Raw genomic sequence first — 13,937 nt, 5'->3', positions numbered from 1 at the left:
AAATACTCGTGATTCATCCTTTCGAACTCAACTATTTGTATGCATGTTTGGGAAATAAGAGATTTGATTTTGATTTGAGTTTGGAAAACTGGTTTTGATTTGAGTTTGAGAAAGAAGAAGGTGTATAAATATAGCCCTCTAGGCATCTGCTTACACATTTGCCCTTTGTCCTGTCAAAGAGCCGTTAACTATCTAACGGAAGTTGAACGGAGCCCCTACATTGGCTAATAAAAAATAAATTAGCCATCACACTGGCATGAAAATTATTTTAGCCATTTTTGTGCAAAACCAAAATACTTCAGGTATATAAAGTGCAATTAACTCTAATATTGACCTAAGTCCATTTTGGTTGATGTAATTACCCGTAACCGCTGGGGTCGCCCTCTTTTACATTTCCGCGTCTTCCAGATCGTCTCTGTCAATTCCAGTCACCTAAACTATACTTACACATCAACTTGTATCTATCTCTCTTCCTTCGTTTTACACAAATCTCGCCGACCCAACTCACCTCATATCCCCATTTTTACCGATCCAGAGGGAGAGAGACAGAGACAGAGAGAGAGAGTTACTTTGACTGGCAAAACAGGTTCAATTTCAACTAATTTGTCATCTAATCCACTCGATTTTAACTTCAATTTGAACTAAATTATATATATGCACATATGCAATTTTAAGTTTATATATATGGATAGATATATGTATTAAGGCTTACTGATCTGTGGTTACTTTCTTTTTCTTACTGCAGATTAGTTGAACTACGCTGTTCTTCGGTGCCCTAGAATTTGCTTATCAATGTACTGTTAGTAATCGTGGTGTGTACTTTTAATTTAGGTGCGTATTTCTGTCGTTTATCATTTCAGTAATTGTTTGTTTATAATGCGATGATGTTGATTCGTTTCGTGTTTTTTCAGGAAGTTGTAAGGAATGGGGCATATTTACTATATTGTGGTTGCGTTGCCATGTACAGTTGGGGCTATTGTGCTGGCTCTAGTGCATATATATAGGCACTTGTTGAATTACACGGAACCTACATATCAGAGATACATTGTTCGGATTATCTTTATGGTTCCTGTGAGTTCTTGTACTCTGTGTTCATTTGTGTGGAGCTATATGTGGATGTAATGTTTGGGGATTTTTTGGTTGGGTTCGTTTTGAATCTGTGAAATGCAAGATTTCTGCTGGAGTTGTAGTAGTTTTTAAATTTCATTCCTCGAAGTGTCAGGTTTTCTTGAACCTATACACACCTTCTATCGTTGGATGATTATATATATTGAGCTTTAGAATTAGTTATTGATGGATTTAAATTGTTTTTAGGTAAATTTATGTTTCAGTTCTTGTAATTTTGGATTCATTTGAACCAAAGTCTAAGTTTACAGTTAATACCATAATTTTTACATAGATATGTTTAAGCAGTGGTGTAAGTTTATTTATACTGGTATATGGTATGCATTTAATTTTACCTATTGCTCGTTGGTCAAACGGATGGTGGTGCCATCAACTTGTAGAACATTTTTCTATAGGCGCTTACCTGGCAGTTTCGTAGAATGTTGTCGTTTGTGCCTATGCTACTTGGATTAGGGAATGGGTATCGGGTACTTGAATATGGATCTGAAACAGCCTATGGGTTAGGACTTGACATATATAAATTTGGTATAGTTGAAATTTATTATTGGTTTAGTTTTTATATCAAAAAATAGTGTTTCCTACCCTTGTAGCTTGTACACTTAAATTATATATATTTTATATTTATAGCTTAAAATTAAAAGGACGCATAGATTAACAGGCTGTTTTAAGGCCTTATATCATTTGAACTTAATTTGTGCAAGATGAAGTGTGCGGTCAATTGACACGGGTATGAGGAAAAAAATGGGGTGACCTGGTAATGGAGTTGCATGCCATTTGGTCTTCTATACAATTTTAATAAATATATCCTGATTGTATGTTTTCATATTCCGTGTTTTTATCTCTTTTGCTCTATGTTTATGTAGGTGTACCTTTGGTAGTCCGCTAACATTATGGTCATAAGAATTCCTTGTGTGGAAAAATGCCAATGTGCTATTTTGGTATCCACTACCTTTCATTTTCTTTAAACTAAGTTTGTTTTGCAGCAAGTTAGACTTTGCTGAATTAAAAGTAAAAAAATTCCTACTCAACTCTGGATGAGCATAAATTATTTGATGTATCACATTATGTATAGAATTCCTTATATTTGTACTCTTTTGAGATTGCACTCTAAGCATGAAAAAGAAGAAACACTATTGTGTACAAACTTCTTTAGTATGCCTTAATGGCTGACATACCTGGCTGATGGCTCCACCCAGAGAAACTCCCGAATAAAAAAAATTGCTTTTTACGATACTTAGAAGTACTTTTATATATGTAACTTCTTTGGTCAAGGCTACTATATGCTTCTATGTGGTTTGGTTTTGCAAGTAGCTTGTGTTTGGTGAGGATATCATGACCCACTTTCTCCCTTATATGTTTCTGTTAAAGTATGTTTATGAGCTATGCCTTAAATGCTAATGTGGCGGCTTTACTAAAAGAACGTTTAAGTTCTAGATTTAGTGATCAGGAAACATAAGTATTTGTGACCTTGCAGTGTTTTCTCTTTATAACTTGGTACTTTTGTTGTAAGTTCGTTTCTGTTTGCTCTTTCCATTTCATATGTTGAGCTGTCGTATCAAATTGTATTGTTTCTAACCTTCTAAATGATGTCCGTTTGACAGGTTTATGCATTAATGTCCTTCCTGTCCCTGGTCATAAATGAGAGTGCTACCATATATTTCAACTCCATTAGGGAAATGTAAGTCTACCCAAATCTCCAGTTGTATATGTGGTGAATCCATTGTCAATTCCTGCATTTTGTTTGGATGGCATTGATCTGCTAGGTTTCATGGTCCTACTTTGCATACTTTTTGCTCCTATATAATAAATTATATTGAACATAATCGTGATCCCTATTTTACTTTTAACCACAGCACATTTAATCTAATCTATTTATGTTAAAAAATATCAAAAAAAAAAAAATGACATAAGCATGCTTGTGTCTGCATGGTGGCAGCATCACTTTAGTGGTTATTGTAGCATGATGAGCTACCAAGTTTCATAATTATTGCAGTAGATTTGTCGTATAGGCAGTAATTATTAAATTTGTCCTGAAAATAAAGTCCTAGCCTCTTTACAGTAATTGTAGCCTACATTATGCTATGCACCCTGTAGACCCACCAGTATTGATCACGTATGCAATAAGGCCCAAAGGAAAGAATGGACAGGAGGCCCAAACAATGACTGCTCCAGCCCAAGCAAAGACCTAATACTAGAAGGGCAGTCTAGTCATTTGTGTAATGAATTATGTGAAGAAATATTAAGAAGGGTGAGGAGTAGAGGCTAGGATTTTATGCGTATTATTGTGTGAAGTTTACATCCAGGAGAGAGCCACCTCTCGAAAGTGGAGTTGTAATCACTATCATATCGTCGTATTATCTTTATATATAGCTGAAACTACAGCATATTATGATTTATCTACCAAAGTCTCTACCAATATCTCAATCCTCTCTACTATCATTTCTTTTAATACTTTCTTTTTCATATTATCTGAGATTTATGATATAGTTTCATGAACATGTTTATTTGTCCACTTCATTTAATGACATTGTATGGTGTTAATATATGCTTTGATCTCTGTGATACTCATCTTTGATAAATTCTTCTAGTCTACTGTATTCGGTGGCTACAACATCTGAATCTTGTTATACCAAGACAATTTTTGTGTTCCTACACATCACAAAAAACTACAAATGAATGAGTCCCTTAAGTACTTTGCTCAAATATTGACATGATAAAGTTTGATTAGTTTAATTATTATTATAGGACATGTTCCAGTGTGTAGCGTTGTTAATTTTTGATAGTTTGTACTAATGAAGTTAAGGAATAGCCTTATATTTTCAGTGCATATGTGATATATCTTTAGTTGCTGAATAATTTTTGAGAACATGTTTCCTGTAAGTTGGCTGGCTAAACTTAGCTTTCTGCTCCTTTTTTCTAGATATGAAGCATGGGTCATATATAATTTCTTGTCACTGTGCCTAGCATGGGTTGGTGGACCAGGAGCTGTCGTAATAAGTCTTAGTGGCCGCTTTCTGAAATCCAATTGGTGTCTAATGACATGTTGCTTTCCTCCTATACCTCTTGATGGGTGAGCTATTCCATCACTCCTTCCTTATCGTTGATTGTTAATTGTGCATAGACAACCTCTAAAAGAGTTAAAATCTGGTTTTTATGACAAAAATATAAATGTGTTGCTTAGTTTCCAGTGGACAATTAAAGTCATTGAGATGAAGTGAAATTTCCGTGTAGATATTGTAGTTTTTTTAGCGGACGAATAGACATCAAAAGAAGCTTGCTGCTTCTTAAAGGGTGAAACAAGGATACGAGTGTATATGGATAATATAATCATCTGAAACACAAGAATCTAAGTTAGAACATTTAGTTTTGTAGTAATGAAAAGTTTGCTAATTCACTTATGTTTTGGTAGTTAATTTATACTCCCTCCGTTTCTCTTTACTTGTCACATTTCTATTTTTATTGGTCAAATTGACTAATATTTGACCAAAGATTATAAGTCACTCTTACATTATTTTAAAGAACTAAAAATTACATATTAAAGTAGATTGAAAGTTATTTTCAGGGACATATTATTTTTATCTTATCAATAGATAAATATTAATAAATTCCGGTCAAGCTTTGGTCAATTTGACCGGTCAAAGTCAAATGTGACAACTAAAAAGGGACGGAGGGAGTAGTAATATTAATTACAGATTGTAAAAAAAAGAAGTCCTAGATGGGATTGTGAAAGTTTCCTATCGCTGCTTCCAACGTGAAAGGGTAACCTGAAAAGAACGAAGTTCATGTGGTATGTTTTTTGTTGAAAAAAGTGGGAAGATGGAAACAAATCTGAAAGGATCTTTTCTTGCTAATATCTGTCCAAAGATAAGTGAGAACTCAAAAACTATTAGCATTTCTTTTATATTTTTATTAATAACCACCAAATACGAACACAATTAAATAAAAATAAAATCAAAATAATGGCTAATATAGTTTTCAAGATTAAAAGGTTCACAGTTCTTCTATAATTTTAAAAATTAACCTTGTTACAGCACGAGGAATGAAAGGACAATGAGTGTTTTTTTAATTTTGTTTGTCCCTTCTATCCACAATCAAATCTTGTTAGGATCTTATGTTAGTAGGAATTTATGTTGATTTCTTTCCTATATGCATTATATTTTGTCATTCCAGTTATTGAGTTAGCTGTAGTATCTGTAATTCTGTATCATAGAGTATTTAAATTCTGAAATCGTCTTGGTCTTTCTTGGCTAGGAATTACATGCCACACTCAGGCTTCTGTATTTCCTGAGAAACTATTATTTAGATATTTTATTGAAGGTTGTTGGATAAAAACTATTTGGATTTACTTGTGAAGTTGATTTACATATGAAGTTGACATCTCCGTACTTGATAAACCATGTATCTGAAGCTGTTAAAGCTATGCAGGCGTTTTATTCGAAGGTGCAAGCAAGGGTGTTTGCAGTTTGTGATCCTTAAGCCCATATTAGTTGCTGTGACACTTGTTCTTTATGCAAATGGAAAGTATCATGATGGAAATTTCAGTGCAGGACAGTCATATCTATATCTCACTATCATATATACATTCTCATACTCTGTGGCATTGTATGCCTTGGCCTTGTTCTACGTTGCATGCAGGGATTTGCTCCAACCATTCAATCCTGTTCCCAAGTTCATCATCATCAAGTCTGTTGTTTTCCTGACATATTGGCAGGTACCGCTGAAGATTTGTTTTCTTTTTATATGTTGATCTCTGTTGTTCATCTAAGTGTACTTAATTGTTAAAATTTATTTATAGTAGATTATTCGTGACTGATAATAACATTTACTGGTGATATATGTCAAATATGTGCTGGTAATACATTGATTCAGATGCAGCATATGGGTGATCTGGCTCATATGTTTTAGTATCATGTCTAATTTACTAATCACCTATGTGCTGACATATAAAGCTTGTTGCATAAATATTTTCTCGTATGGTATTAATCATCGTTTGAATCATTTAGTCTTTTTCTAAGGGTACAATCTAACTGATTAGTTTCATGTCTTTTACTTCTGAGGCTAGATAGATAATACTAAGCTTTAATTGACATCAATTATATTCTTCTTGCTTAGGGTGTATTGGTATTTTTAGCCGCAAAATCTGGTGTCATAAAAGATACAAAGGAAGCTGCAGAATTTCAAAATTTTATAATTTGCGTTGAGATGCTAATTGCTGCTGTTGGTCATCTCTATGCATTTCCATACAAGGAATATGCTGGTGCAAACATTGGCATTTCTCGAGGGTTTTCAGAAAATCTCGCACATTCTCTCAAGTTAAATGACTTCTACCATGACACTGTTCATCAAGTATGTCGACCACTTTCTGGTCATGTTATGTTTCAGCTTCAATCATTTATTATATTAGCTGTTTTGCTACTTATCATTCCGTTCATCCTTGAAGTTTCATGTAGTATTGTCAATTTTACTGCAGTTTGCACCAACATACCATGATTATGTACTCTACAACCATAGTGAGAGTGAGGGGGAATCAAGGAAGTATCGAGCTCGAACTTTTGTCCCTACTGGACCAGAAATGGATACTGTCAGGAAAAATAAGCATATGACTGGAAACAAGTTAGAAGACATACAGCTATCTAGTATCTCATCTAGTACTCCCCCAAACCAGAGCACCGTACAGGTTCTACAGGATACCTCAAAATCCGAGGCAATGAACTCTTCGTTACTAATGGATGCTTCTCTAGCGGTGCCATATGACCTCACACTTGTTGACATAGACATGTCCAGTTATTCGGGAGAGGTGCCTGCGGCTACTAATGAATCTGGGACAAGGTGACGATGGTGTTTAGACCCTAAATTGTAATTTCTGGTCCAATAGCTGTTCTTCAGTGCTGATACTGTCCCCCTCCCCTCCTCCCCCTCATTGTATTGCTTTCCTGTTGTTTTCTCTCTAATGTCATTATATTTTGTACATAAAGGATACGTCTTGACACACTTACACAAATGTATGCTGCAAAATGTACTGTAGACACGTAAGTATATTTGTTTTTACTTTGCAGTTTGTATCAAAATTAATTTAAATTATTGTACCTTGACGCCGTATGAGATTCTCCCTGTGTGGAATGATATCATCTTTGCCTCATGGGTGGATTTGATCATGTAACTATACAATTTGCTGGACATCTTTTGTACCTAGTAGAAGTTTTTTAATTGATGTAGTGTTTAGTTATTTGGTCAATATAATATTTAACACGGAGAGAATTGTTTTTTAGGATGACAGAAAATGAATACTCCAACAAAATTACAAGGATAAATTTATGAATTTTGAACAACAATATAAATTAGTAAAGGGAATATCTGAAAGAAGAAAAAACACATTAGTTGTGAATTTTTAGCAAAACAAGCATATTTTGTGTTAGTCTAGATACGTCTCATCTAACTCATTAGATATGTACTTTTCTCATCAATCACTTCGTCTCACTCGTTATTAGTCTAGCTACCTCTGTTCGTCTCACTCAATTCTACAGTTTTTATATTATTTGACATATATTTTAAGACTTTTATATAATATGATTTTATAAATTATTTTCGAAATATTTTGTTTCTTAATAAAATTTTAAATATAATATTTTTATTAAAAAGAAAATAAAATTTAAAATATTTTATGAAATTACAGTCAGTTAAAAATTTAAAATATGTGTTTGAACCTTTCGTTCCAAACATATACAATTGAATTAGACGCGAGGGAGTAATCCTTTTCAATGATTATGCTTCCGTTTGTTTAAGAGAAGTAGGAGCTGAGTTTGGCTTATGTTTTTCTTAACGTGTTTGTGAAAATAAGTAAAAACACTTGCTCTACTCTCATAAGTCATAGCTTCTACTCCCTCCGTCCCACCAAGAAGTTTACGTACACTGTTTACACGTATTTTGAGACTCTTATAAACTATAATTCTATAATTTTTTTCTGAATTTTTTTTCATTGAATAAAAGTTTAAACGTCAAGCTTTTATTCAGTGAAATTTTTTTATAAAAAATTATTATAGAACTATACTTTATAGAAGTGTTACAATGCGTGCAGAAAAGTAACGTAAAGAACCTGATAGAATGGAGGGAGTACTTTCTTTCAAATATTTTATTAATAATTTATTACTTCCCACTTTTTTTTGAAACAAAGGTGTTAATCTAATAATAAAAAGCCATACGGCATCTACACCAATGATCGAGTCGAACAAACAGTAATTTGCAATCGCCTGTTCTCGTAAAGAGACAGTTAAACGATATTTTGAAGAAAATGTATATACAAATACAAGTACCCGCTTCATGCATCCTCGTTGAATTACTGGTACCCTCTTCATCATGCCCTGACAGAGCTATCGTTTGAGCTATCGACCAAAACGGCGATTCCATACAAACTCTCATCACCAAATCAAAACCCCGCTTACAATTGAGAAGCGAAAAACAAAACTCTCACCAGGGAGAGAAAACAACCTTAGATCTGAAGTAAAACCACAGAAACAAGAGAAATCGGACTGAAAATCCACCCGCTTGAAACAGAGAAGAAAGACAACGAAATCTCCGATGGTTTTAGATCTAAGAATTCTTCCGAGAACAGATCCGGAGCAGAACCACAGAAACAAGAGAAATCGGGCTAAAACTCACCCGCTTGGAAGAGAGACAGCGAAATCTCCGATGGTTTTAGATCAAAGTTTCCCGGAAAAATGTATTATTCAAAAACTAGGAATAAAAACAAAGCAATCAAGTGATTCGGGGCTTTCCACCGGTGAAAACCGATGGAAGTCCCAGGCGGCTACGACAAGAGAGAGGCTAGGCTAGAGAGAATTAGGATTAGGAGGGACCTTTGATCCACTTTTTTACTCTAAGCAAGAAGTCATTTTTTTAATCTTCCTCAAACGGTCCTCGCAACTTCCATCTTTTCAACTTGTAGCACCAGCAGTACCCGCACACAAGAAAAACAAGGCTATGAACACTTAACTTAGGGGTCATTTGTTAACCCCTGAACCATCCCAAAAGAACTGGACAAGAACGAAAAGCTTCGTTCAGATTGTTTGTTAAATTTGAAGAATTTTAAAATCCGCTGGACGACACTAGAATTCAACTGGACGACTCATGATGAAAATTAGAACTGAACTAGAATTCTCAACCAAGGGTTGCGTTCAAGAGAATCTAATCCTTAAAATAGAATTTTAGAACCACTAAGATTCTGCTGCAGAAACCTAAATTTTAAATAAATTTTTGGAATCTAAATCTAAATATATGTTTTTTGCATCATTGTGTGTGTTCAAAAATAATTTTAAAATATAATACATAAAAAATATTTTTTGCATTTGTAGTTCTGCTATAGAACTATTATAAATATTTAAAAATTCTAAGAATTCTTAGATAAAGGGTTCTAAGTAAACATGACCCTCTAAACATAATATATATTTTCATTGGTTAGACTTTCATCTTTCCTTTTTCAGATTGTTCCATGAGAGTTCAAACTCTATGAGATGACATTCGCTCCATAAACTCTTCCTCACATCATTCCAAGAGACTATAAGAAATTTAGAACAAAAGGCTTTTAACGAAATTTTTAAAATGTCAAACTATAGCATCAGCCTCCTACTCCATTTTTTGCCTTCACATTTCAGAAAATATGTATTCTATATGAAAAAGAGCATGGCACATATTTTCTTGATATTTTACCGGTAAGCTTGAAGGTCTTTAATATTTGACTAAGCTTTTTTATAGTTTAGCCTTCAAAACTGTTATAATATATAATTCTCTGTTCAACCCATGTGAACCTTGACCTCCACTCAAAATGCTCTTGCAGTTTGTGATTTTAACTTGTGTTTTACTTTTGCATGGGAAGGTGGAGCATATGATAGTTGATTTTAAAAGTGACCAGTGCTAAACCCGAACTTAATTTTCCACATCAAACTGGAATTAAATATTATCTTGTAGATGCGGGTTATGTACACAAAAAAAAAAAGATGCATGGGTCCGTATAAAGGTTCAAGTACACGATACCATATACAAGATTTTCGCCGAACTAATGGTACTGCATGTCACCCTCGAAATGCGAAAGAAAGATTTAATCATCTACATTCTTCGTGTAGAATGGTAATAGAACGTACATTTGAAGTGTGGAAGGCCAAATTTGCTATTTTAGCAAATATGCCTATATACAAAATAAATACACAAACTAATATCGTTTTTACTATAATGACGATTCATAATAATATCATAAAATCAAATATTCCTGACAACGCATTTCAAACTACTGGACAAGAAACTTATATCCCGAAGAATGCGACTTTAGCCCCTAATACTAGTCATGGAGAATAGAGCAGGGACCCAAAATCGTGTCTAGAGCGCAAAGCGTGATGAAATTGCTGCGAATATTGCTTAAATGGCACACTAATTTTAGTTGAATTAATAGTCTGTATTATTTTGTATTTTAAATTCTTACCAAGTTTTATCTATATCAATTAAAAAAACTTTAAAAAAAATATTTTATAATACCATAACCGCACGAACTTATAAGTCAAACTATCCGAACACTAAAAAAACTTATAAGTTAAAGTTACCAAACACTTTAACAAATTAAAAGTTTTACATTACTTCTCATTCCTGCCTCACTTCTTTAGTTAATAAGAAGCCATTTTTTTTAAGTTTGTCCAAACTCTCGGTAAAATGTGGAGTACTGGGTTAAGTGTTGAATGTGTAATAAACTACACATGAGCGCAAGTGTTTCTTTGAAATTAGAAAAATCACTCTTAGACTCAATTTCCAAATCAAATCTCTGTCAAGTATGTAGAAGAATACAACAGTTTAACAAGAGCATTACTTTATCATAATCTTTCACATTCACAAATCCTTGGCCGTTAACATGGACTTCCAATCATTGCACATGTTTTTATATTCTTTCTCATGATATACTAAGCATATTATTACTAGAAGACAACCTCAAATTGACAGAAAAAACAGCAGTCGGTTGGTAAATTTATATTGGCCATGTTAGCTAGCCAATATAGTAAAAAGTGCAACTTCTTTATTATTCAGAAAAAGGTCGCAGCTAGTGCACATGACGGATAAAAATAGACACATTCTCAACGTTGTTACAACGAGCTATGACACTAGTGAATTAGTGATTACATTTATATGTATTGAGTGCAAAAGACGGATAGCAAGTAGGCACTTACGTGCTTCACGATGCACAGAGCCATTTTAAAATCGCGTCTTGCGCATATTTTCCTAATATCGTACGATGCATATTGCAGATAAAATATGACACTAGTCATGTGTTGAAGGAATATGAAATGTGCAAATCTCAGCTGTTTCCCTCAGTTCTATATGTTTTGTTTGATCTTGTATCTAGATTCTCCATGTGCATGTTGCAACTTGTGTCACATTAGCCTCCTCATTCCTGCAGAGTTTTCTATATAAAACGGTTTCTGCAATATTCCTACACATAATCTCTACTACTTAAGTTTAACAACTCTTCTATAAGAAGCTTATTCTCTATGCTGCTGCAGAAAATGTTTGAAGGGCATTTGAGCACTCGATATGAGGTTCTAATGAGTGTGGATCCCAAGTTGGGACGACCTAGAAGGTGCTGGTCGCAGAAATTGAACTCCAGGCTAAAGGGGTTCAGAGTATCGCGCTTAAGAAAACTGAATTGGAAGGCCTATTCTGTTGTGATATGGTCAAGAAAGATTGCGCGAATCTATGCTGAGTTAGTGAACAGAATTCTCAATATTCAGGGTGTATGTCCCGGGATCATATTTTCTTGTCAATGGGGACTGCCAGTTCTTTCTCACCCGAATGCTAAATGCAGAAGAAGTGCTTTGAGATTCGAAAGAAATTCTTCTTTCAATGATATAATTCTCACTAGATAAAGATCTGTTTTTTGGTAGTATCTGTTTACTGTTCTTTCATAACGATATTGCATATCTGGTGTAACTAAAAAAAACTTGTTGTTGCAGCATATTATTAATGCTTTCTTTAGCAGCATAAAACCCATCTATAAGTTCTGTAAGGAAGAAAATGTATTCAGAAGAAGTTGATCAAACTGAGTATAAACTTAAGCATGATTTAAGGCTTTAAAATCCATCAGCTGTACTTTGATTATGATAATAATCAAGTTCCAATACTTATTATTTCAAAAAAATCGGGTATCTAGCTGGAGAATAGCTTAACTTATCTTCTGTATTACTTATATGTGAGTCTTAACATTCATTTTCTATGCTCCAAACTAGAATCTACACACGAAACAGCATAGTAGCTCAAATGTACCTTGCACTTTACAGATATTCATTTCAAATTTAATAGGAATCAGTAATGGAAACATAAATACTCACATAGTCATGTCTACACTGAAACCTTAAATCTCCGACTTCTTACTACGATAGGAGAGGGGTACCAGATAGGTTAAAGTCAAAGATAATCAAGATCGGTTTAATTTGTTGTCCAGATTCAATCAAATAAAAGAACTAAGATGATATAATTTGGTCCCTTTTGGTAGTTATAGGTAAGATTAAATTAGTCCTTGAAAGCCTATGAATCTGCGAAAAATCAGATATTTCATTACAACTTAGAATCATGAGGAAGCGTCAGCCAGGGAACTTACCATCAGTTACATGTTAACTACAAGAGTAAGCAAAATGACAATATTTACATACAAAGTTTCACATATACAATCCAACAAAGAAATCCCTTTACGCCCTACTATATTTGAGCAATGATATTCACAGATTGACATCAAATGCAGAGAATTCAAAGGTGTCCATTAGGTACCATATTGGACTCTAGAAGTGCAACAAGTCCATGTTTGGACACAAAACCACTCATAAAAATCACATAAGAGCACCTAAAGCTGAACTGATGAGGCGCTCAAAAGTCCCCAGCTTAACCTTCATATAAATCTTCTCCGTTCTCTTCTTAGCTAAAGCGCGGTGTTCTGTCTCCACACTTTCCAGTTCATCACACATATCCGGCTCTTCTGTGATTGTTGCAAGCTTAGCCTTGAGTATTTCATCAATGTCCATCCGCAACTCGCAGCACAAACTTCTTTCCCTACTTACACAAGGAACCATCCACCACATTTTTCGACTTCCTCTTCTCATTTGATACAACTGCAATGCAACAAGCTAGTAAACTGCAACATCATCTTGAGATCAAGAAAATTCCCCCAAGGCCTTAAATAGACACTTCTATTTGTGAAATTTAATAAGGTGGTAGCTGCTGAGAAGGTGAGACATGGGGCAAGCAGTAGTTCCAAAAAGATGGCACCTTTCTTCTTTACAGCATGGTATGATCATGAAATGATTTTAATCAGCAGATAAGCTTTAAATTATGAACCTAACCATATCAAAACAACACCATGGATAATATATTAAACATACTTTGAACTTCTCAGAAAGTTATCAGAAGTATTTTAAGGGAGTTTCATTATTGAGATTCTTTGTCCAACAACTATTCTACTAGTGATTGTCTGATAATCCAAACAGATACCTACCATCCAGTTCTTGTTTTATGACTGTCACCACTCAGACCTTGGAAATTAATTTTTTTAATAATGTGGTATAATAATACTCCCTATAAATAATTTAAAGCCTTTTTTTTTTTTCCAAAATGTTGTTCTATTTGATGACCCATGTCTTGTTTCACTGTGTGGTTGTATGTTATGAGTCTTATGACACAGTTTCTTCACATTATAAAATTAAGCTTAGTTACATAGTTTGTTTTACAAAAATGCACTTGCAACCAAAATATTTGTTCTTTAACTGAATTAATGAAAGCTATAGCAACAA

At 34.0% G+C, this 13,937-nt stretch overlaps 1 protein-coding gene across 4 annotated transcripts; it reads left to right on the top strand.

Moving 5' to 3' along the window:
* Positions 1–336: 336 nt before the first annotated feature.
* On the top strand, positions 337–7,264 carry LOC108203070 (uncharacterized). Of its 4 annotated transcripts, none has more exons than XM_017371783.2 (8): positions 337–586; positions 746–831; positions 912–1,071; positions 2,727–2,803; positions 4,046–4,195; positions 5,551–5,836; positions 6,238–6,471; positions 6,596–7,264. In XM_017371783.2, exons 3-8 carry the CDS (start codon positions 925–927, stop codon positions 6,956–6,958), a joined length of 1,257 nt encoding a protein of 418 aa, XP_017227272.1. In that variant the 5' UTR covers positions 337–586; positions 746–831; positions 912–924; the 3' UTR covers positions 6,959–7,264. The 4 variants fall into 4 exon arrangements, with proteins under 4 accessions (XP_017227272.1, XP_017227273.1, XP_063940600.1 ...); XM_017371784.2 differs by having other exon boundaries at positions 397–586; positions 746–812; XM_064084530.1 differs by having other exon boundaries at positions 445–586; positions 746–794.
* Positions 7,265–13,937: the final 6,673 nt, after the last annotated feature.

This window comes from Daucus carota, chromosome 9 (genome assembly GCF_001625215.2).
Source record: "Daucus carota subsp. sativus chromosome 9, DH1 v3.0, whole genome shotgun sequence".
NCBI classification, from domain to species: Eukaryota; Viridiplantae; Streptophyta; class Magnoliopsida; order Apiales; family Apiaceae; genus Daucus; species Daucus carota.
The sequence above is the reverse complement of the archived record's forward strand: the minus strand, read 5'-3'. Positions and strand labels throughout refer to the sequence as shown.